General features: G+C 42.6%; 1 protein-coding gene across 1 annotated transcript in view; it reads right to left on the bottom strand.

Moving 5' to 3' along the window:
• The window catches only part of Ctnnbl1 (catenin beta like 1), a 154847-nt gene that overhangs the window by 118428 nt on the left and 13305 nt on the right, over positions 1-23114 (bottom strand). The window contains exons 2-3 of the mRNA XM_046433376.2: positions 6496-6684; positions 2044-2150 (exon numbers count right to left, since the gene is read on the bottom strand). Coding sequence (XP_046289332.1) covers positions 2044-2150; positions 6496-6684 — 296 coding nt within the window. The remainder of the gene's footprint in view (positions 1-2043; positions 2151-6495; positions 6685-23114) is intronic.

Genomic DNA, 23114 nt, shown 5'->3' with positions numbered 1-23114 from the left:
TGCAGCACTGTTCATAAAAGCCAATAATTAAGAGAACCAAATGTCCATCAATTGGAAAATAACTAAATAAATAATGATACTTCCCAACCACAAAATATCATGCACTAGTTAAAACAAAAAGTAGATAAAGTAGATATGCAGAAAACTAACATGAAAACATTTCCTGATATGTGAATTCAAATGCCAAGGTACAGAATACATACAGTATGATTTGTTTTTTAAATATTTTTTTAGTTGTCAATGGTCCTTTATTTTATTTATTGATGCATGGTGCTAAGAATTGAACTGAGCCTCATACATGCTTGGCAAGCGCTCTGCCACTGAGCCACACAACCCCAGCCCCACTGTAATTTATGTAGGAAAAAATTCTCACATTTACTAAGTATACAGAAAATAATCCGAGAGATATTCATGAACTGTTCACAGGTTACATCTAGGTAGGGGAATGAAAAGGGAGTCATTGCAGTGCAGGAGAACTTTCCTTTTTCCTTCTACTTATGCTCTGCTGGTATTCTTTACAATGACAACCTATTTATACATTACTTGTGTAATTAAACACACACACCTAAGTGCTACCACATGGTGAAGGTCAGCACAGAACCTGATAGGTGCTGGGCAGCAGAGCTCTGATCCGGCTACTACTACTGTCCAAGAGCGCAGTGGGCTTGGTCTGGTAACCAGCTTTTCCCTCCTCTGCTCCCTGGCAGGGTGGACCACACTGGCCTCCTCGGGTTGCAGTGAAGCCTTCAGTCTGACACCTGGGTGTTTTGTCTTTACACTGTGTGCCTTTCTGTGTTCTTTTCTGCCTAATATAATTAAAGTCATTCTTCAAGGCCCAGCTCATATACTGTCTTTTCTGTGAAGTCCTCAATAGCCTGGAACTGGAGTTTCCGGTCTCTTCCCCTGTGCTCCCAGAGCTCTCTACTTTTATCTTTTTAAAAGACTGTATGACCTTCTACCTTGCATTTGTAGTCAGTATCCCTGGTAACCTACGGTCCTGAGTGCAAAGACCATACTGTTCAACTCGCCGGGGCTTTGAGCATATAAGATTCATTAAAACTGTGTATCTGGGAAGGGAGAAAGACAGGGAGGGAAAGAGATTTAGCACATTGAATTCTCTATAAATATGAAAGAGCTTTTAGTGAAGACTCAAGACTGGCCAAAAGACACAGGATCTGTTGTTTTGGCACTTCATGGTGACAATCACACCAGGGCATTTCATGGGCATCTAGCACGTGCAGGCACTGAGCGGAATGCTACGATCACTCTCACTTCCTCTTCACAGCGACTCCACGTGGAAGCTATTATTTCTTTACATTGACCAAACAGCTACAGCCAAGAAAGGGGAAGTGACTTATTTAAGATCATCTGGGAGTCGCATCCATATTTGTCTAACCCCAAAGCTTTTGACATTTTCTCAGCAGCAGAGCTCTCACTACTGGAAGCCATGAGAAGAATGATGCAGGAAAGAATTAACGTAGCGGCCTGATCTTCAGAAGGGCCTGCTGCAAGGCTGCCCACGGCTGGCAGCTGGGAGCTTGGCTTTTGAAATGTTCCCTAAGTAATAAGGTTGTTTTGCCAGCCTGGGGCACTGAACAGCTGCTTTCCTTCTGGGAGTCTGGAATTCTGGTGTTGTTCCTGCCAGAGATGCTTACATAACCAATCTTAATTAAAAACTCTGGACTTGGAGTCTCAAAGAGCTTCCCAGGACGGCAACGCTGCACCATGTTGAGGTGATTCACTGGTGGAAAAAGGAGTGTGTCTGGCCCTTTCCCGTGGCGAGAAGCCTGCACATGAATTTCTCCAGACTCTGCCTGTCGAGTATCCTGTCGTGTCCCCTGTCACTGTATAAACCACAGTCCTAAGTAACAGTGATTCTTAGTCCTCTGAGTCCTATGAGTGATTTCCCAAATATGGGGGTCATCCTGGGACTCCTGATCCAGACCAAAAAGCCAAGGCAAACAAACAAACAAACAAACAAACACAAAATCAGCAAACAGAACACGGCAGAGGAGGAAGGGCATCAGCCAAACAGAGCCTTACTTCTCTGGATTGTCTGGAAACTTGATCCGCAACTCTTGGTTTTTATAGGATCTCTTCTCAAATGTGAGGATCATTTTCTTCACTGAGCTTTCATCCAGCGGTTCCTCCTGGTTCAAAGAGACGAGCACAACAACTTCAGTGCACAAGAATTTCACATTTACTGTCACCACTTTCCTGTGGCTCTGATGATCCACCTCACTCTGCCACTGGCTCTCCTGGGTTTGATGGACAGTATACACTTTTTCTCCCCCATGAGGATCATGGCTGAGGGGTCACATCAGATGTATTCTCTGGGTGTCTCACTTAAAGCCCAGTCTGTATAATGCAGGGAATTCAGTTTAAAGCACAAAGAGACTCTTTCAACAAATATTTCTTGAACATACCATATAGCATAGAGTAAGCAATAATACTAGATATCATTATCTAACATTTATCTTGTTCTTTGCCTTTGTTGTACAGGTAAGATTCAGAAGTTCCATGGGCTAGGGCTGGGGCTCAGTGTTAGAGCACTTGCCTGGCATGTGAGAAGCACTGGATTCAATCTTCAGCACCACATAAAAATAAATAAAGGTCCATTGACAACTAAAAAAATATATATTAAAAAAAAAAAGAAGAAGTTGTTCAGGGGCTGTAGCTCAGTGGTAAAGCTCTTGCCTCGCATATGTGAGGCACTGGGTTCGATTCTCAGCACCACATATAAATAAAAAAAATAAAGGTCCATTGACAACTAAAGAAAAAAATTTTAAAAAAGAAGTTCAAAAGAACTTGTTCAAGATCAAGTCCAGGGGCACTGACAGTGGCTCCTAATCTTCTGCCCACACCAGGAATTGGCCCACTACTATCCTCAGAACAAATCCATCCCACTGCCTACTGTTTTTACGTGTTTTATTGTTATTGTTGTTGCTGTTTTTGGTAATGGGGAGTAAACCCATTACCAAAAACAGCAACAACAATACATCCCCAGTACTTTTTTATTTTTAAATTTTGAGACAGGATCTCACTAAATTGCTGAGGCTTCCCTCAAACTTGTGATCCTCCGGCCTCAGCCTCCTGGGCTGCTGGGATCACAGGGATGTGCCACCGTGCCTGGCCAACTGCCTGTTTTTGCACAGCCCACAGCAAAGAATGGTTAATTGGATAGAGCCACTGTGTTACCTTTCTCCCATGTTACTGTGTCTGGTCTTCACTAGCTGCTGAGAACAAGTTCTGGAATCCTGGCTGAGGCAGGAGGATTGGATCATGAGTTCAAAGCCAGCCTCAGCAAAAGCAAGGCTCTAAGCAACTCAGTGAGACCTTGTCTCTAAATAAAATACAAAATAGGGCTGGGGATGTGGTTCAGTGGTCGAGCGTCCCTGAGTTCAATCCCCGGTACCAAAAATAAAGAAAGAAAGAATGTAGTAATCTTGCCCAAAGTAAGCAACAACAACAACAAAAAGCTACTAGACCATATAGAATTGTCTTACTTCATACTCTGTAATAATACCAACAAAGGTAAATAAAGTGAATATTTGAAAATTGAAAACTCCCTGCCAAAAGCCATCTACACAAAAATTTCAGAGATGTTTTCTCTTCAGTTTACTTTCCAGTTTAAATTAATGAGCTGCAGTGCATCTTGCCTCTCTAACATGCACCCAACTCCCAGCTTCAAAGCTTTGTAGTCACTGACTATAATTCACACCTAAAAGCAATGAAAGAAATCTGCTGTTAGGAGAACTTGAAATAGATACTTCTGGAAAGCACTGAATTATCCCATAATTTTGTAAGTACCCTGAAAATATTAGCTCTTATTTTATTAGTAAATTTCAATTTTCACATACTGGGTTTTAAGTGAAAGATACCTATACATTTTGGGCACAACACATTTCTCAGATCGTGTCAATGACGCCAGCATCCTGAGGTACTCTTTTGGACTCTCCCCTCTCCCTAGGATCAACAATTCCAAGAGAGATTCCCTGATAGGGCAGAAACTAGAGTGACTGTCCTAGCTCAGCCAAGACTGAGAGCCTCCCTTCATTTCTTACTAGCCACGTGGCAATGTAACTTTGCTGAATTACTCCTCAAACCCTCCCTAACACCAAACGATTCTCCCTCATAAGTCTTTTCCGAATTCATCCACCTGCACCTACAATAAGATCCTGAATCCTTCACATTCCCTGGGTAAGATGGTCAGGCAAGACCTGGCCCAGATAATCTCTCCAACCCCACGCTGGAGCAGTACCAGTTGCTGGCCCTCGTCTCCTGGTTCACTGCAGCTTCTCCAGTACCCAGCTCACAGCAGTTACCCAGGCAAGGTCCAGTGAAGGGGGGAAGGGAGGCAGGAAGGGCTAAATGAAAATGTTTCCTGCATCTTTCAAGGTCACAGAGATGGCCTACAGAAATTATGTACAGAAAACTCTTTGGTGAACCACACTGATGTGAGCTGTTCCTAAGCTCAGTGTACCCAACATATCATACCACTAGGGTTGAACTACAAAAATCAAAATTTCGGGGAAAGTTTTCAAGCAAACTTGAAACAAAGCAAACAATAACCACTGCTTTTCTTTCCCTGTGCTAACCCCTTGCCCACCCTGTGGAAAACCGTGTCAGTTTCCAAGCAGCTCTCCTGGGATTCCCAAACACCAGCCCCTCCAGGGTCTGGCCTTCCCCCCTTTAATTTCTCTCCAACACTGGGGGAAACTGGATTATCAGTCTTAGTCATCAGCCACAGCAGTATCTCCAATAGCTCAATGTCAGAAACCGGAGGGAGATTTCAGGAAGATGAATGCTGGTGATATAGCACAAAAAGGACAATAATATTTTACAAGTTCACGTGACTTTACAGGGGCAAGCATCACTTGTTTTTCATCAAATGGGACTTTGGTGGCAGTGAGAAAATAACTCCTGGACCTGTAGCCGTCCATGTGTCATTTTTACAAAGCGATCTCTTTTTCCCTGTCCCTTAACAGAAGGCCTGGTCCCACATTACATTTCTGTCTCCCGGGCTAGAAACCACTTACCCATGACAGCTACTGTCCTAATCCTCCAGGACCAGCCTTGCTCTAAACGGGAATTATACCTGCCAATTAACCGCTGCTGCAGGGCGAACAGATTGGGCAGAAGCAGAGGGGAGGGGACGTGTGTGCATGCACTGTGGGTGCAAGCCCTAGAGAGGCTGCTGCCCTCAGACAGGAAGCAGAATTCACGCCGTCCCCCACCACACATTGCCAAAGTGGCACCATCTTTTAAGGGCTGATTCCCAAATTAGCACTGGTACAAATCCTAATGAGGAGAGAGCTATTGTCACAACACAGCAAAGACCTTTTTGGAATATGAATCAATTTTTTTTCCCTCCGACTCACACTCCAGCCTCATTTTTAAAATCCAAACTTAGCATCATGTCTTTGAGGGAAGTAGAAAACAGCTGGCTCTTAAGAATCTATTTCCATAATTCATAGTGAACAAAATGCCAGAGTGAAATAACACAGAAGTTAGTGCTCGGGATTTAAAAAGGCACAACGGTAAGGTCATTTTGTTTGTAATCATTGGTGTTTTGCCTCCACTCTTCTCAGTTTCATTCACTTATTCATTCACTACATATTGGTAAAGGCCTACCCAGATCGAGGCACCGTCCTGAGTGCGGGGTTCCACTATGACAGCACAGTGCCGCCCCTGTCCCATGGGAGGCTGAGGACAGGCAACAATGAATAAAATAAACAGATAGGAATTTCAAACCCTGACACTTGCTATGAAGACAATACACCGAGGAAAGTGACAGAGGACGCGAGGATGGCTCGCAGGCTACCTCGGAGCAAGGCAGCTTCTTGGAGGAAACACCAGACCTGAGACCTGAGTGGGAGGAAACCAGCCGCGAAGCACTCGGGGAAGAGCATTCCAGAAGGGACTGGGAGATAAAAGGCCCTGGGCCTACACGATCCCCAACCTCGGCCCCGACCTGCGCTGGGACTAAAGGTCCACCCACGTCACCACACCAGGCCACAAGCTGCTTTTCCGGTCACATCCAAACAGCTAATCCCAGAACGCCCTTGAACGTCTCCACCTTTGTTGTTTTGCTGATGCCACTTCCTTCCTCTACCCCAAAAGCCCTTCTCCACTTGTCCAAGTGACAGAATTTGACTCTGCTTTCAAAGACTCCTGGCTACATTCAGAGTTGCGAGTGTCTTCTGGGTGTCCTCGGAGCAGCCATCTAGGAAGCGTCCCAGGCCCCTCCAGCCACCCAATCGCCTTCCTCTCTGCTCCCATGTAATCTGGGATAATTTTTAGAAACTCTCTCTGCGTTGCCCTTACACTTTGCAAATGGCTTCCCAAACTCCATTTCTCCCCTCACATTCACATCAGCACTGTAAAGGAGGAAGTGTCAACCCCATTTACAGATGAAGGGAGAAGCTCGAGGACTATGTGGCCCTGCCACACACAGGGCCAGGCCCGCTCCCCGCCCAGGCCCTGCCGGACTACCTCCTCCTCCTCCTCCTCGCCCTCCCGGTCAATGATCTGGAGCAGCCTCTTCTTGTCGTCATCGGCTTCCTCCACCACAGCGGCTTCCTCCTCCCGATGGCGGCCACGCTCGCGAGGACCAGCTTGTTTCCGACGGGTTTTCTGCTCCTCCTCCTCATCATCCCGGGGGCGTTTTGTGCCCCTGTTGGGCTGAGAAGGAGAGAAAAGAAACAGGATGTTAGAGCGGAAGAGATGGAGACAGGCACCCAGGGCAAACATCCTAAGAACTTCTCAGGACTCCTGATGGGAAGAGCCAGGAGCACACTCTCCGGAAGGGAGGGAAGCTCCAGGCGGTTATTTTTCAGGTCCTTTGTGATTCTACAAATACACCAGGAACAGTGGCTTTCTCTTTTTTCTTTTCAACAGAACTCTTTATATGGAGTTTTAGCACTTCACACATTCCTGTATATTCAGAAATCTCAAAGAAAAAAGCCACCTTGAGTCGGGGACACTGGGTTAGATTCACTTACCAAGAAACAACCACCCCTTAGAACACGGTTTTAACTCATGTCTAAGGAAGATGATAAAGTCTTTTTAATAGTCACCCAGAAGTAGTTCAAACAAGATATTACATAGGTGACTTCCAAAGATCTATTATACTTCAAACTCTATTTTATACAAAGTAGAAGGCAGCCAGAGGCCAGGCAATCCAGGCGGACTCCCCAAACCAAGACATACAAATGGGCAACAAAGTACATGAAAAAATGCTGATAGGCACTGATCAAGGAGATGCAGATGAAAACCACAAAGAGCTATCACCTCAATTGCTGAAGAGGGTATAGAGAACAGGGAACCCTTTTATGGAAATGTAAATTAATACAGCCACTATGGAGTTTCCTCAGAAAACTAAAAATAGAATTCCCATATGAGCCAGTGACCCTCCAGTCTAGAGATATATCCAAAGGAAGTGAAATCATTATGCCAAAGAGATATCTGCCCTCCCATGACCACTGCAGCATGACTCACAGTAGCTAATATACAGAAACAGCCCAGGTGTCCATCATCAAATGAAAGAAGAGACACACACACACACACAAAAAAAATGGAATACTATTCAGCCAAAAAAAGAAGGGAATTCTGTTACTTGCAACAACACAGATAAACCTGGAGGACAACATGCTAAGTGAATAAGCCAGGCACAGAAAGACAAATATCCCATGATCTCACTCATATGTGCAATCATACGTTGAATTCAGGAGTAGAGAGCACAAGGACAGTTACCAAAGGGAGAGGGTAGATGTTGGTCAAGGGTACAAAGCCTCAGCTAGGAGGAATTAGCTTTAGTAGTCCACTGCACAGAATGGTGAATACAATACAAAACAATGTACTGCCTAGTTCAAAACTGCAAGTAAATAAATAAATAAATCCAGGTGTTTTCTCCACCAAAAAAAGAAAAGGATGTAAGGTGATGGATTTTGTTGATCGGTCTGATTTACATTCCACATTCTAAACATATCAGATTGAGTCAAGTGCAGTGGTGCATGCCTCTTAATTCCCAGCTACTCAGGTGATTCAAAGGCTCAAAGGCAGCCTCAAAAAATTAACAAGACCTCATCTCAAAAAAAAAAAAAAAAAAATTTAAAAGCTGGGGATGTGGCTCAGTGCAAGGCAGTAAGGCTGAATCCCTAGTAACACACACACACACAGATCACATTCTACCCTGGAACGATCATGGTCAATTAAAAAAATTTTTAATTAAAAAATTTAAAGAATTTGTAAAAGACCTGGAGGCCAGGTGGCACTCAAGGTCACAAACCACTGGCATCCTGGAAGACAGAAGTGGTACTTCCTGACTCCTGCTCTGAGGCTCTTTCCAACGCTCTGATAGGACCTCATTTTACCTTTGCAACACAATCCATGATGGAGTTCTTACTGCTGCTTTCCACTGAATTAGAATAAAGCAGGGCACTATTGAAAGAGCTTCGGACTGAGGGAAAACATCCTACAGCAGACATCAAAAGACCCAATGTCACCACTCAGCTCCACTGGCTACTGGCGCGACTGGAGCATGCTTCTACCCAAGCCTTAGTTTTCATAACTGCAAATGGAGGTAATAACCCTTTTCCTTAAGGACTCATGAAAGCTCCTTTTAAAGTTAAAAAAAAAAAAACTCTAAATAATAACAGTACTAAACAAATATGTAAAAATTATCATTATGAGCCTATCCAAGAGATTGTGTCTCCCCCAGCAAAACACTGTGTTAGGTTCCTCTCTGAGCTTCTTTCTCTCTACCTGATACAACTGCCCTCACCAACAGTGTGCTAGTGCAAGGTAGTATGTTACCACCAAACAGAAGAAAATGCCATGTCCACTGCCAGCCTGGTAAGGTGTTTGGTAATAACATAAATTTCTATCATGCACATCACACATTTCGCCTTATGACAACCACCCCTGAACTGCACTGTGCCGGGGTGGAAAGTCATTCCCTCTAATATTCGTGTGTCCTGCTGGCTCTACGGACCAGGTGCTTTAGCAAGTCTGAGCATATGACACTGCTTAGAGACAATTTCGTTCATAGGGTACCACCTGCTATTTTTCATTTTCTTCCTAGTCTCCATGGGATAGATTATAATCTCATATGAACTCTATTTTCTTAAATCCAAAAATCTAATATCATCACTACTACTCTACCCTAAAAAAGAAAAAAAGAAACCAACATTTCAGAAACTACAGTTTACAAGAAAAAGGAGGTACCAGTTTCCATGTGAGGAGGGGAAGTAAAAGGTAGCTTCATCCAGAAGGGGGGCAGGCTTCAAACTAGAAAGCTGTAGCTCACCAGCAGGTAAGAACTTCAGCCCCCTGGGAACACGAATTCTTTCAGGCTCATAAAACAAGCCCTGCTGTGATTCTGATTAGCAAGAGCCTGCTGCAGAGCCAAGGCAAGGCGCGAGCTCCAGAGTTCTCCATGGAGAGGAGATTTCTGATGGTTCATCTCCAAGGGCAGGGAGAAAAGGCAGTACCCACAATTAAGAGGAGAAAGCGAAATACTGCCACAGTCATGAAATGAAAGCAGAAATAACACTGTCGATGTCTCTTTGAACCTCTTCGGCTCCCTGTTAAAACAAACACTGCAGAGGTCAGGGGAGGGGTTTCATTTTCACATCTAACAATTTTCACTGAAATAGCACTTTCCTTCTGCAGAACTTTAATCTCCACCACATCTCTGGGGACCAGAAGTAGTTAACAGTTCTGCTTTATAAGCAAGGAGACAGGATGCCTAAGACCCTCTCATGAATTCCTGCAAAGACAACTGGGTTCCTTCTTAAAACTTGAACCTGACCTCTGGAACATTTGCTCACCTCCCATGATTCTAGGACCCTGATGACAGAGATCTGAGGGACTTATATATAGCAATAAACATAAGTTGCACAAGACTGTGGTTAAGTTAAAACAATTATTTGTTAATTCATTAATTTCACAAATAAGTTATTAAAGAAGCATCATCAAGTCATCAGCGGCCCAGGAGCAGTCCCAGGCTTCCAGCTGGGCCATGTCTAAATGGGGTCAAAGGTACAGAACAGGCTAGTGAAGATTCTTAAGAACAGACCTCATAATATTTATGAATAGCCTATGGCAACATCCCAAGAAAGCCACCTTTAGGTCCAATGGTGTCCCCAGCCCCTCCCTCTCATGAGGCTAGGGCAGGGCAGGGCAGGGCCTTCTAGGGCACTCTGATGTGGCTCCAGGGCCAGCGCTGCTGCTCCCACCTCCATCTCCCAGGGTCTAGGAGCTGTGAAAGGTCCTGGCGTACCTTATTTCAACATTCTTCTCTCCCAGGGCAAAATTTAGAGAACTTTGCTCTGTATTCCTTCAACTGTCTCTAAAACTAACAATCCAAATAGAAAAGTTTATACTCATTCCTGAGATTTCACCACTCTGGGTAATAAAGGATTCATTTCTTCAACAAATATCAAATGCCAACTACATCTAAGGCACTGCTCTGGGTACTGGGCAGAGTGTGAAGAAGACGAACACCATTTGCTATCAGAGTTCTTCAGTCTAAGACAGAGGGGTCAACTGAAATAAAATGCAAGCCCTAGATGTAATTTGAAATTTTTTGGTAGCCACATTTTAAAAATATAAAAAGGGGGAAATTAATTTTAATAATGTATTTTATTTACTCCAATATAGCCAAATATTATCACTTTACTATGCAGTCAATATTAAAAAATTGCTAATTTGATAGTTTACCCTTTTCACACTAGGTCTTTGGAAGCTGGTAGCATTTACAAGTAAGGACCAGCTCAATGCAGAGTAGAGCCATTCTGTGCGCTCAACAACCATTAGGGGCTAGTAGCTACAGTACTGAACAGCACAGGTCTGAAGAGTTTCCCGCTCCCTAATAAAACCAAACTATTATCATCCTTCCGGCAACAGTGAGTGAAATAGGGATTCTTAGCACTATTATGAAGCTGACTCCACATCCTCTCCCAGAAAAACACTTCTTGATTATATTTATACAACATTCACCGTGAGAACAACTGGTTGCACAAAACAAAACCAGAGCTGTGAGGGCAGAAGCAGCATGGCACTCCACGACTTCACTCCAGGGGAGCCAAGGAAAGGGCTGCTGACCAGACAGACAAGACATCACACAGCCTCCAGAGTCAGCTGCTGAGGCCCAGCTCTTCCTGCCGCATACAACCAATCCCAAGAGGCTTAAGCCATTCTTACCAGTCACCTCTGGAGGTTAATTTGTTTGGGTTCTGAAAGGTATTTGGAATCCTTCAAGATGAAGGAATGACAAAAGCAACCACTCTTAACAAAGTCATTCCTCTGCTGCTAGTGCCCACAGGACTAGAGAAAAAACTCTTAACTTCTGATATGCCAGAACATCAGCCTTCAAGGGACTCAACCTTCCAGGCTCCCTGCCTCTCCCCAAACATGGCGAGTGGAATAAAAGCATTTGCCACCACCCAACCACAGAGCTGGTAGTCCTTCTAGGATGCCAATGGGCCCCTGCTTATTCAAAGCCCACAGTGGGCTTCGAGACAATGTACACGATGCCTTAGCTTTTGAATGATCTTGTTGCGTGTGTGTACCTCCATCCATCCCACTGGAAAGAGAAATCAAGACGTCTCCATGAAAGCTTGGAAAGAGTTAAAAAAAATTAATAAGCAATCTGCCTAGGATACTCCCTGCATACCCAGACAATATCCAACCTAAGCTTTAGGTTTCATTTTTCCCTTCTATTTTTTTTTTTAATTAAAAAGCAGTGAGAAGCTGCAGCTATAATGAGGGGCTGTGGGAACATGCAGTTATATTGGGCTCAAAGTAATGTACCATAGGAAGAGGCTACATCACCAGAACGAAACCTAAATTAAACTCCACTATGAAACCAACTCCATTTCTTCTGAGCACGCAATCTATATTATCGCATTTATGGTCTGTCCTGACCTCAATTAGACTTAGGGGTAGGGGGAAGAAAGGGAACTTCTATAATAAGCAATAATGGTATCATTATGATAAATTATGAAAACACACAGTGCAATTATTAATGTGAAGAGCACATTTGTATCAGGATATAACAGGGTAAGTGTATGAGAGTGTGTGTCTAAATAGCTCAACATTCCAAGTTACCTGGTAAAAAGGGGATAATTTATAAAAAACGCTTTTGCAACAACAGAAGAAAAAAAGATGTCTAATTCTATTAAGGAAATGGAAAATGTCCATGAATGAAGAGTTTGATATTCCTAAATTTAAATCCTGTCCCCTCTACTTAACAGCCCTGAAAGGTAACCTTCCCTCTCCAGGTTTGAGTTTTCTCAGTCTATGAACTGGGAAGATAACCCCTTTCACACAGACACCTCCGTATACATCAACCTGTGCATGCAGAGAACAACGTTTCCAAACACAGACGGCTGTTCGGCCCACAACAGACAGGACATGGAGGGTAGCTCCCTCTCTCTCTCCCTCTCTCTCTGTCACACTTGATTCCAAATTAATGAGGTTTGAGGCTAGAAAGGGCTTTGACCATTAGAAGCTAGTTTTACACTGTGGATCCTTTTTAGTGTCAAAATGTTGACAGATACCACCACACTGCGCCCACACACACACCCCACCCCTGTTGCATTTTTTGTAGCCAATGACCAAGGACAGACAAGATGACAACAAATAACTTCTATTTGTTAATATCTATTTGGCAGTGTTTTCATTTGATTTGTGTTCTAACATCCACATCGACGAGAGGCTATGTATTCATTCTACAGAAAACGCTTGTGTACATGTAGATTCACAATCTCTTGCCATAATTCTTCTAAGACACTAGAATCAGTCCAGACTAGAGGCAGCCTCAATCTAAATCAATCAACCACCTGAAATCTGAATCCACTCTAAAGCTTCTCTGGTCAGGCATAGACAGGAACCTTCCAACACATGCGATGACCAGACGCTCCCCTCCTCCCTAATCTGTGCCCTCCACCTTTGGATCCTTCAGAGAGTTCATTACATGGAGGAAAACCTTTCAAGTTAGACTTTCTTTTTTTTTTTTTTTTTTAAATATTTATTTTTCGGTGGACACAACATCTTTGTTTGTATGTGGTGCTGAGGATCGAACCCGGGCTGCACGCATGCCAGGTGAGCGCACTACTGCTTGAGCCACATCAAGTTAGACTTTCTTTCCCTGGTCCCTAATTCCTCTCCTTAAAAAACAGGTCTAGTCTTGCTCTCACATTAAAAAGAAAAAAAAAATAAAGTATTACTTCAAGATCACAATCCTATTTACTTCTTCCTTTCCCATTGCCTACTCTTTTCAGAATGCACTTTCAATGGGAAGCGGATGCAATTCATGGAAGAAAGGGAAGTAAACACTTAATTAAGTTCCTTCCTACCCTTACATTGGGATTTCATCATTTTTAAACTTTCTAATACCTCTTGAGATAATCAGACATATGGAATGTCTCCCAAGCTTATGGACAGAATGGTCTAACCAATGTGAAATGCTCAGAAATCATCTGTTGTTAACCTCTCCTGATTACCTTTTGTCGGAATAAAAGGGAGTTTTCAAACACTCATTTTTGCCAGATGGTAGTGAGTGGCCTGACCCAGAAGTTACAGATGAGCTGCAGTAACGAGTTTTCCCTTGCCTTCACTGGCTGCACATTCACTGGTGACATTTTACAACTAGGACTTCTGGCTCAATCAATATTTGCAGGCTTGAAACCTGCCAAAGTTAACATCAGGACTCCCTTGCAAATTTGCTTAAGGCACAACTGAAAAAGCTCATGATCTCTAATGCTGCAACTACCATCAGCCAAAATTCGTAATTAGAGATCAAAGTAATCAGAGACAGAAAATTCCACCCACCAAAGGGCTGTTGTGATGACTAAACAGAACACTTCACAAAGGGGTCCTGTGTAAACCATAGAGTGCTACACCAATGAAAGGAATTATCATAATCATATTTTAGGGAACATCTGAGTGAACATTTCAGACATTCATATATAATTATATATTATGCCTTTGCAAATTTATAAGGCTTAACCTTAAAAATAAACAAACAAAAATCAATGAATCATGGCAACCTACTACCTTTTTGCTGGAGGGAAAAAAAAGTACCAAGAACTTCTTAAAACCCCAAAATAAAGTCACAACAAAATATAAAACAGAACCTCAACGTATTCCCAATTTTATTTTTTTTTAATTATAAATATTGAGATCATAGTAATTACAGGCCAATGTAATTTTGGCAGGGGGCTGGGGATACTAGGGATGGAACTCAGGGGCACTTGACCACTGAGCCACATCCCCACCCCTTTTTTATGTCTTTTTAATGTTTTATTTAGAGACAGGGTCTCACTGAGTTGCTTAGCGCCTTGCTTTTTCTGAGGCTAGCTTTGAACTCGTGACCCTTCTGCCTCAGCGTATCAAGCCACTGGGATTACAGGCGTGCACCACTGCACCCAGCTTAAATGTGATTTTTAATAATGTCCACAATGAAGGGAAATATCAATATATCAGAAATCAAAACTGCAATCTCACTTGCAATCTGTAATCTGATTGGCTGATAGGTAAGACCTCTGTGATTTAAATCACTAGTCATGAAAACTTTCATCAATCCCCCCCAACTCTTACTCTTTGTTAAAGCCTGAATATACATTCCTCTCACCTCCAAAAGCTGCACAGATTTCTCTTTTAGAAGTACAAACTATATTTTTATGTCCATGATTTACTTTGACATCTTCTCTGATTAATTCTGCAGCTACCTCAGAAAGCTGAATGTTGATTTGGTTTCTTTATTTATCAAAACCACCGTAGGCAGATACTTGTAAAACCATTGGAAGGTAAACCATCTCCATTTTAGCAGAATTATTACAAATGTGTTTTGTCAGCTACACCAGAACCATCATCATTCATTCATTCATTCAGAAGTATTTACTGAGCTAATAGAGCCTCAACATCACTCTGTTAGGTGCTGGAAGGAATATTAGACATCAATCCAACAACAATAACAACAGAATAGTATTAATCTAAAAGATGTAACATGGTTCAAAAGTAGCAGAGTAATAATTAGAAAAATCTGGGTTCTAGTGAATCACTTAAGAGTCACACCAACTTAGATAATCAGTGCTACATTATTAAAAAATAGCCAGCCTTTGCTGCTACCTCAGAGGACTGCCTTTAATAAGACAGTAAGATTAAATAAGATAACAAAGCAGATGATCACAAAAGAAAAAATATTGAGTAGCCCATAAACACACAAAAAAAGTGGCCCAACCTCACTAGAAATCATGTCATTGGATTGACAAAAATGAAAACATACGCGATGATGCCTAATAACACTGAAAATGCATATATTCTACGACTATCCCAGCAGTTCTACTCCAAGGTATATATACTCATCAGAGAAATTCTCACGCACATGCACCGAGAGTTAAAAAATGTTCACTGGAGTATATTTGTAATAAGGGAGAAATCATCATCAATGGATCACACCTAAGTAGTTGCTGCCCCCAACCAGCGTGGACAGCTGAACTTAAGATTGCTTGTGTGAATCTGCAGGGACACCAAATAAAACACAGATAAAATTTACCTTTACACAAGCTTCAGGACGGCTTCCCTGCTCTCGACCTCAGGCTCCCCAAAAGGGAGAGCAAGAGAAAGTCGTAAGAGGCTGGCGAGACAGAGAGCGTATTTGGAAGTGAGCTTTTATTGGGGGGACTCTTGTTCTTAGAAAGTGCTATCCAATGGGCCTGGGGTTGTGGCTCAAGGGATAAAGCGCTCACCTTCCATGTGTGGGACATTGGGTTCAATCCTTAGCACCACATGAAAATAAAATAAAGGTATTGTGTCCACCTACAACTAAAAATATACGGAGAAGGAGAAAGAGAAGCAGCAGCAGCAGCAGAAGCAGAAAGTTCTATCCAAAAAAGGGCAGAAGGGGCAGGACTAAGGGACAGGTGAGTGTAACTCAACCCTAGGGGCACATCCTACAAAGAAGACCCCTTGCTATCAAGCTAGACCCCGCCCAAGCCACATGGAATGCAGTGGTTGGTCAGAATCTGAGGCATCAGGACTGGAAGGGTGTGGTTATTCATTGTGGCTCCTCACAAATAGTAACAGTAAAAAAAATTACATGGGAACAATAATGACCAAATTCAGAATAAAAACTGCTTCTGGGGTGGGCATACAGAGAGAAAATATGTTCAGGAGGGGTTTACAATGAAGTGGAATTACAGAACATAGGAGACTTTTAATATTCTATTCATTAGAAAAAGATTTGAAATAAATTTGGCAAAATGTATGGTTTTACACAGAGTTGAGGAGAAAAGACAGGGGAACCACCAGAATCTAGCAGAGGATGCCACAGAAGAGTCATGCCCAACAGCCTGAGGACCTTTGATAGTGTTACTGAATAAGGTTAAGGGCCCATAATATCTATAGGGTCCCTGAAAATCAATAAGATCTTTTACAAAGTTATTCAAGTCAACAGTTGGAAAGCTGTAGCTGCATAGTAGCTCAGACAGGCAGGTCCATAACTGGTGGAACCAAACGTGCAATTATCTTTAAATTCAAAATAGTAGACATATAAAAGTACCTTCCAGGTGAATGTGACTCAAAAACAGTTCATTCAGAGTTGAGAGTTTTCATAAATGTCAAATTCAATGAGACAACAGAATGACCAGCTTTGTTTAAAGAAAAAAAAAAAAAAAAAGCTAATACTATTAAGGTTGCACTTTTAGACATCCACCAAAGTCATAGTCCCACAACACTGAGTTAGCTCCAGCACCTTAAAAGAGGCATTACATGTTGGGCATGGTGGCACACACCTGTAATCCCTCATCCCAGCTAGAGAAACCCTACCCAGCCTGGAACCCCAACTAGAACATCAACTCCTTGGAGAGTTCCCCCAAGGACTCCAGAAGGATTTCTGAGCTTTCTTGGCAGTGAATTAGATCTTTATTAGTACACAACGTGTGCATTAATAAATGTCCACCTCCTCTAGTAAACCAGGAACTAAATCCTCAAGGATAGGAACTCTGGCATCTGACTCTTGCTGCAGATAAACAGTATCTCACTACGCCGTGCTCACTTAACTGTTAGCACATACACACCACTAGAGTGAACAAGAACACAGGAGGCTCCCCCTTCACTGCAAGTGTCCCAAGAGAGCCTGAGTTATGTGTCATGGGCCACTCCAGCTGGACTCTCTAGACTTCTAAGATTCTGACATTCTGTTTCTGAGCCTTAACCCAACTTAAATGAAAATTAATCTTTTCTGACTTTTTCAAAATGATAATAACCACTGCTTTTTTAAATTTAAAAAGTAATTTTTTTATCCATTGTATTGATAAGGTTTCAAAGTTGTTAAAAAATACCAACCATGAACAAATAAATGTAGGAATCAAAAAATATTTGTCTACAGATTATATTCTATGTCAAATATAATAAAATACTTGCTAACATTTTCTAGGGTTATAAAATTTAAAAAGTAAGATAATCCCACTTGATCAATAACCTGTGGAGAACACAATGGGGAGACAGAGAAAGGAGCCACCCATATGGAGCTCCCAGGGCAGACTTACTACACACCTACAAAGCTCCAGGCTGGAGAACAAAGCTTTAAAAACAGCAGAGACACACAGAGTCCTCCTGTCCTCGAGGACCTTTCCATCTGATGAGAAACAACATAGAAAAGCGAATGGAGGGGGGCTGGGGATGTGGCTCAAGCGGTAGCGCGCTCGCCTGGCATGCGTGCGGCCCGGGTTCGATCCTCAGCACCACATACAAACAAAGATGTTGTGTCCGCCGAGAACTAAAATGTAAATAAAATATTAAAAAAAAAAAAAGTGAATGGAGGGACACCAAACCTTTTGGTTAGTACTGTGGCTGAAGTATGTGCAAGAAACAATGAGACCATGACAGGGACATCTACACCCAACTGGAATCAGTATAATTAATTCAATGGGAGAAGATAGCCGTCGACGGGCCAGCCAGGAATCATAATTATTAGCAAGGCTCACAGTTCTTTGGCAGTTAACAGTGACTCCAGACAGAACTTACCTGTTTTGCACCTACATATTTAATCACTTTGTACCATCCAGTCAATATTTTACATTATAGCTTATATTTCTAATGGTGGCACCAACTGATAATCGGAAGGTAACACAGTAATACTCAGGTTCAGACATTCACTGTTAGCCTGACCCCACCACTTACCGGTGAACAGACTCGAGCCTGAAGCCAAAATGGGCCTGAAACCTCTCTCTCTCCACTCTCAGCACACACAGGCTCCATCCAGACCCCGTTCCTTGTCACCACCTCAGAAACGCTCTTAAAGGCATACTTGCACCATGTCTGCCTGCTGCCATCATCTTCTAGCCAACATTAAAATCCTTCTGCTGCTTTTCTGCCCAAACAGGTGACCTCTTTCTGCAGTTACTCCTTGCTTGCTGGCACTTTGATACCCAGGAGAACTTAGTGTCATTCATCCACAGGGGGATTTCATTTCATAACCTGCCTCCAGATCATTTGTGGAAGCCCACATGGAGCCCCAGGTTACCTACTATTAACACCACTCCATTCAGAACTTTTAAACATTAAAAAACAAATTAATATGGGAATGCTACTTTAAATTCGTTTTAAACCAAGGCTAAGATACAACAAATTCACCTTACTTTTAAGGATAACACAGACCCCATACTGTATAAGAATCTGAGTGTGATACACATTTAGCACAAAGTGGTTCTACCAGTTACACAACACACCTGTTACATACAATCATGCCAGAGAAGCCTCCAGCCAGTGGGATATTGCCTCTAGCAATGGATGATTTCATTAAGACTAAAGTGGGGCAAGGAGACCTTTAATTACTTTATCTATAAGGTGCCTCTGAGTTCAATGCCAAGACTCAAAATTGCACTTTTCTTTCAAGCAGGAGTTATTGGGAGGAAGGGTATATACTACCAGAAAGACAGAACAACAAGAGAGAAAAGTAAAGATGTTTGAGAAAAAGAGCAGGTAGAATGAATGATCCAGGCCTGGGTGAGTACAAACCAGGTCATGAGTGAGAAACCAACCACTTTTTTCATTTATAAATAAGTCTCATTCATCGTTTAAGGGTTTTGACCCAGTTTTGGTCTTGAGAATCTAGGATCTTAGCTATTACTGTTAACTTCTTTTAAACCTTAGAATTTACCCACATAACGCTGTTAACACAATAGCTGCCACATTTATTTCAAGGAAGATAGAACTCAGATGGAACTTTATCCTGAGTATCTTGTTAAGAAAGAATATTTTTCAACGTTATGGGTGATACTGTGGAGTCTGAAAACATAACACGACTATATAATAGACTCTCCAGTACCTGAGTGCTGATTTACCTACCTCCCTCAGCCCGAATGAAGTACCTGGTGTTATGGCCTCAATACATGCCTGCTGATGAGTCCATCACAGACAATGAAAAGAGATGGTTTCGTGCCTGCTTTTGTCTCAGATGTACTTTATTTTCTTCAACTCAAAGGTTTTACCATTTCTAGAAGCTATATAAACTACAGAGTTAGCAAAATACCTCCATTCCCAATAAAGACAACGATGGTGAATGAATTATTCTTACATAAGACAATTCAGTGTCAGAAATGCTTCTTCCACTAGAAAACAGTAGAGAACCTTGTCTGCCCACCATGTGGAAGATGATCCAAAGAAATTCTCTGGTAGCCCTAAGCACCTACAAATTCCCCATACAAGCCCTATCCCCACCCCTCCACATCTCTCTCTCAGGGAGGCTATATAAAATCAATTTCAAAGTGATTTTAAACTAATAACTTGCTCACTTTGAGAACATTTTAAATTATTCAATTTCCTGGCAGAAGCATCCAGTGAATCAAATAGGCAAAATGGGCAAGAAGAACTCTACCAAGGGTAAGATAAATAGGTAAAGAAATGTCTTATGCACACACACAAAAAAACATATATAATGGAATAAAAGAATTGTTTTGAACCACCACCACCCCCCACCAAGTTTTCTTTGCAGCTTAGCAGGCTTAGAGTACCAAATTTGAAACTGGTTGCCTTTAGAAAAAAGTAACTAAATAGTGCAAAGCAAATATGTGGGGCATGATGCAGAAAGTTTTACATGCTACTTACTATAGCTTCACTTCATGAAAAAGGAACGTGAATCTTCATAAGCAAGTTTCCTCTGTGGGTGAATCTCCAGTCAGTTACAGCCAACTCAGAGCGAGCCATCAAGGCAAGCTACCCATTAGCTGTCAATTTAGAATGACTTCAGAAAGCCAGCCCCAGAGCTCCCCTGATATCTTTTCAACAACCTCTTAATCTTGTTTATAACACCTGTGTTAAGGCAGCCTGACATCAATTCTACTCACTTGTCTCAGACTGAAATTACTTAGAAACTTGAGAATTCCAGTAAACATACCAAAAAGCACAGAGACACAACTGCCCGAAACACCTGTACACAAGGGAATCAGGCCACCTCTTCCAAACAAGATGCACCTGTAAACCAGGCTGGACCTTAAAGGCAAAGTCAGACACAAATTTCAACAACAGGAGGCATTAATGTCACAGAATTGTGGGATTTAAAGAGCACATAAAGAATTCCTCCTGAAGCTTCCTCGCCAAGTGACTACCCAAACCACACACGGTTACTGCAACTGTGCCTGCTCTGCCCCAGAAAGTTAACATTTCATTTTCTTTTTAATCCTTTCACAACCCTTCTAGGTAGGCAATACCATTCCCCATTTCTAAAGCAAGGAAGCCAAGGTGCAAGAGACTCGTTAGCAAATCGCCAAAGGTCAGAGAGCTGGGACATGGTAGACGGATTCAACCAGGGACAGGCAGCCTAAGTTGACAACATCATGTTACCAACATGTGGCTGGGAAATCAGCCTGTCCGTCTGGTTTCTGTGCTTACTACAGATCTGTTGTCTGACTCTTAACACCTGAGTAAACTGTTAGAGGCTCCAGTATGTTTTAGAAGCCCACATGTGTCTTCAGCCTATACAAAACACAAAACATGTAAGAAATTGATGCTAAAATTAGTCCCATTAAAAGGGAAACATGCAGTGAGAAGAGAAGGGACTCTGGTGACCAAGTCACCTACCAAGCCACCTGGGTTGTTAGTAGTGCTGACCTTGAACAAATGACCAGTTTCAACCTTAGTTTCATCCTTGGAAAAAATCTTTCAATGTTGAGGGATAATATGTGGAAGTGCCTAACCTGAAAAAAGTACTCCATAAGAGTTTTAAAAAAAAGAAGAAAAGAAAAATATATATATCAAAATGGAAATGGATATGCCAGACCCAACCAACACAAAATAAAAACTAATCTTGTTCTGTATGATCTCTTATTTTTTGCCTGCATGGCTGGGCGAAGAGAAAACAGCAATTACAGCCCACAGTAGACTTAGAGTAAATCTCTGGCAAATAAATGAAGCAATCGATCTTTTGCTTTAGGGTCAGAGAGAAATCCAGTCTTTAAAAGAAATGCCAATCAACTCTTGGGTTACTACAGGAACAGAACTGGGCTTTTATGAAGATCATCCAATGTTTTCAAGGTAACTTTCACCCAACCCAAGCGAGTTTCCTAGGACGAGGGCCATGATCCTTCACAAATACAACTTAATCTACTCTCCATCCAGAAAAAAAGGCAAAGAAAAGAGGGCAACTGGGGAGATGCTAAACTGCAACAAAGAAAGATAGGTAGAAGGGACCAAATTCAGTCACCAAATCAATACGCTGTTTCACTCACTCACCACTGCGACCTTTCTGTAATCAAAGAGACATTTACTGAGCATTCACTCTCTGGCAGGCAGAGATCTGGTCACTGCCCTTGAGGAACTCACACTCCTATGAGAAGGCACACAACCAATCAAGTCCAGTAAAGAACTGTATTCATGGTATACGGAAGCACGTTCAAGCAAGGCCAAATGATGGGACCATTCTGCCACATTCTACTCCAAGCTCCCTTTTTTTTTGGGGGGGGGGGGGGAGGGTGTACTAGGGCTTGAACTCAGGGGCACTTGACCACTGAGCCACATCGCCAGCCCTATTTTGCATTTTATTTAGAGACAGGGTCTCACTGAGTTGCTTAGTGCCTTTTGCTGAGGCTGGCTTTGAGCTCTGTATCCTCCTGCCTCAGCCTCCGGAGCCACTGGGATTACAGGTGTGTGCCACTGAACTGGCTTCCCTCTTCTTCTTTTTAAACTGCCTTTATCTATCAGAGCCCTCATCTAGGAAGCAGATTCCACCATCTACTTCCTGGGTGCCTTTGGACAGAGTATTAAACCTCTGTGAGCTTCCTTTGCTCGCCTGCAAAATAAGAACAGAAATGCTGACTGAGCATTTTGAGCCCAGGGGGCTCAGACTGAATGCCTTTACTCATCCAATGTTTTTAAGGTAAGTTTCACCCAACCCAGGCAAGTTTTTAAGGATGAGATAGGATAAAATATGTAAATCAAACAGCACAGAGCACAGCTCTGAGTGGGCTTCAATACCTAGAAGTCCAGGTCTTTGTTTTGTTCTCTTGGCTGGGGGGCTTCTGCGCTCCTCTGAGCTGTTCATTATCCGCTTCAGATCAGGAATACACCATCCCTATAGTGACCCCTTCTCCCCTAAACACAAAGATAGTCTACCCACTGGAGGGCAGGCCTGGCACACCTACCCCACGACATGATCCTGTTAGACTCGGAGTTGTGCTCCGAGAAAATCTGCACTAGCTGCTCTGGGCCATCACAAAGTTCACGTGGTCTGAGGTGCCTCTGCCTCGCACAAGGTGAAGCAGGAATAAAAATTGCTTTTTTAATTAAAATCAGACTTCCTCAGCCTCCAGCTGACAATCACAACTAACACGTGGAGTCCAACATCAGACAACTAGCCAGTCTCCATCCTGCTCTGAGGGTGCCTTTAAGCACTCTGAGGAGGGAGGGGGAAACTTACTAATTTAAACAAAATGTTTAATCTTCTAATTATGGGACAGGCTCCAAGAGGACGGAAAGCGATTTGCAATCTTCATTATGGAATCCCCACGCGACCACTGGCACAAGTCGTGTCAGCCAGAGGCAGATGTCATCTCTCTTCCCCCACCGAGCCTTCTGTGTCCTTGCAAGGTCTGTGAGAGTGAAGAAGT

The sequence above is a fragment of the Marmota monax genome, unplaced genomic scaffold (assembly GCF_021218885.2).
Source record: "Marmota monax isolate L192 unplaced genomic scaffold, Marmota_monax_Labrador192_F-V1.1 WCK01_AAM20220418_F8-fsc00014, whole genome shotgun sequence".
Classification (NCBI taxonomy): Eukaryota; Metazoa; Chordata; class Mammalia; order Rodentia; family Sciuridae; genus Marmota; species Marmota monax.
The sequence above is the reverse complement of the archived record's forward strand: the minus strand, read 5'-3'. Positions and strand labels throughout refer to the sequence as shown.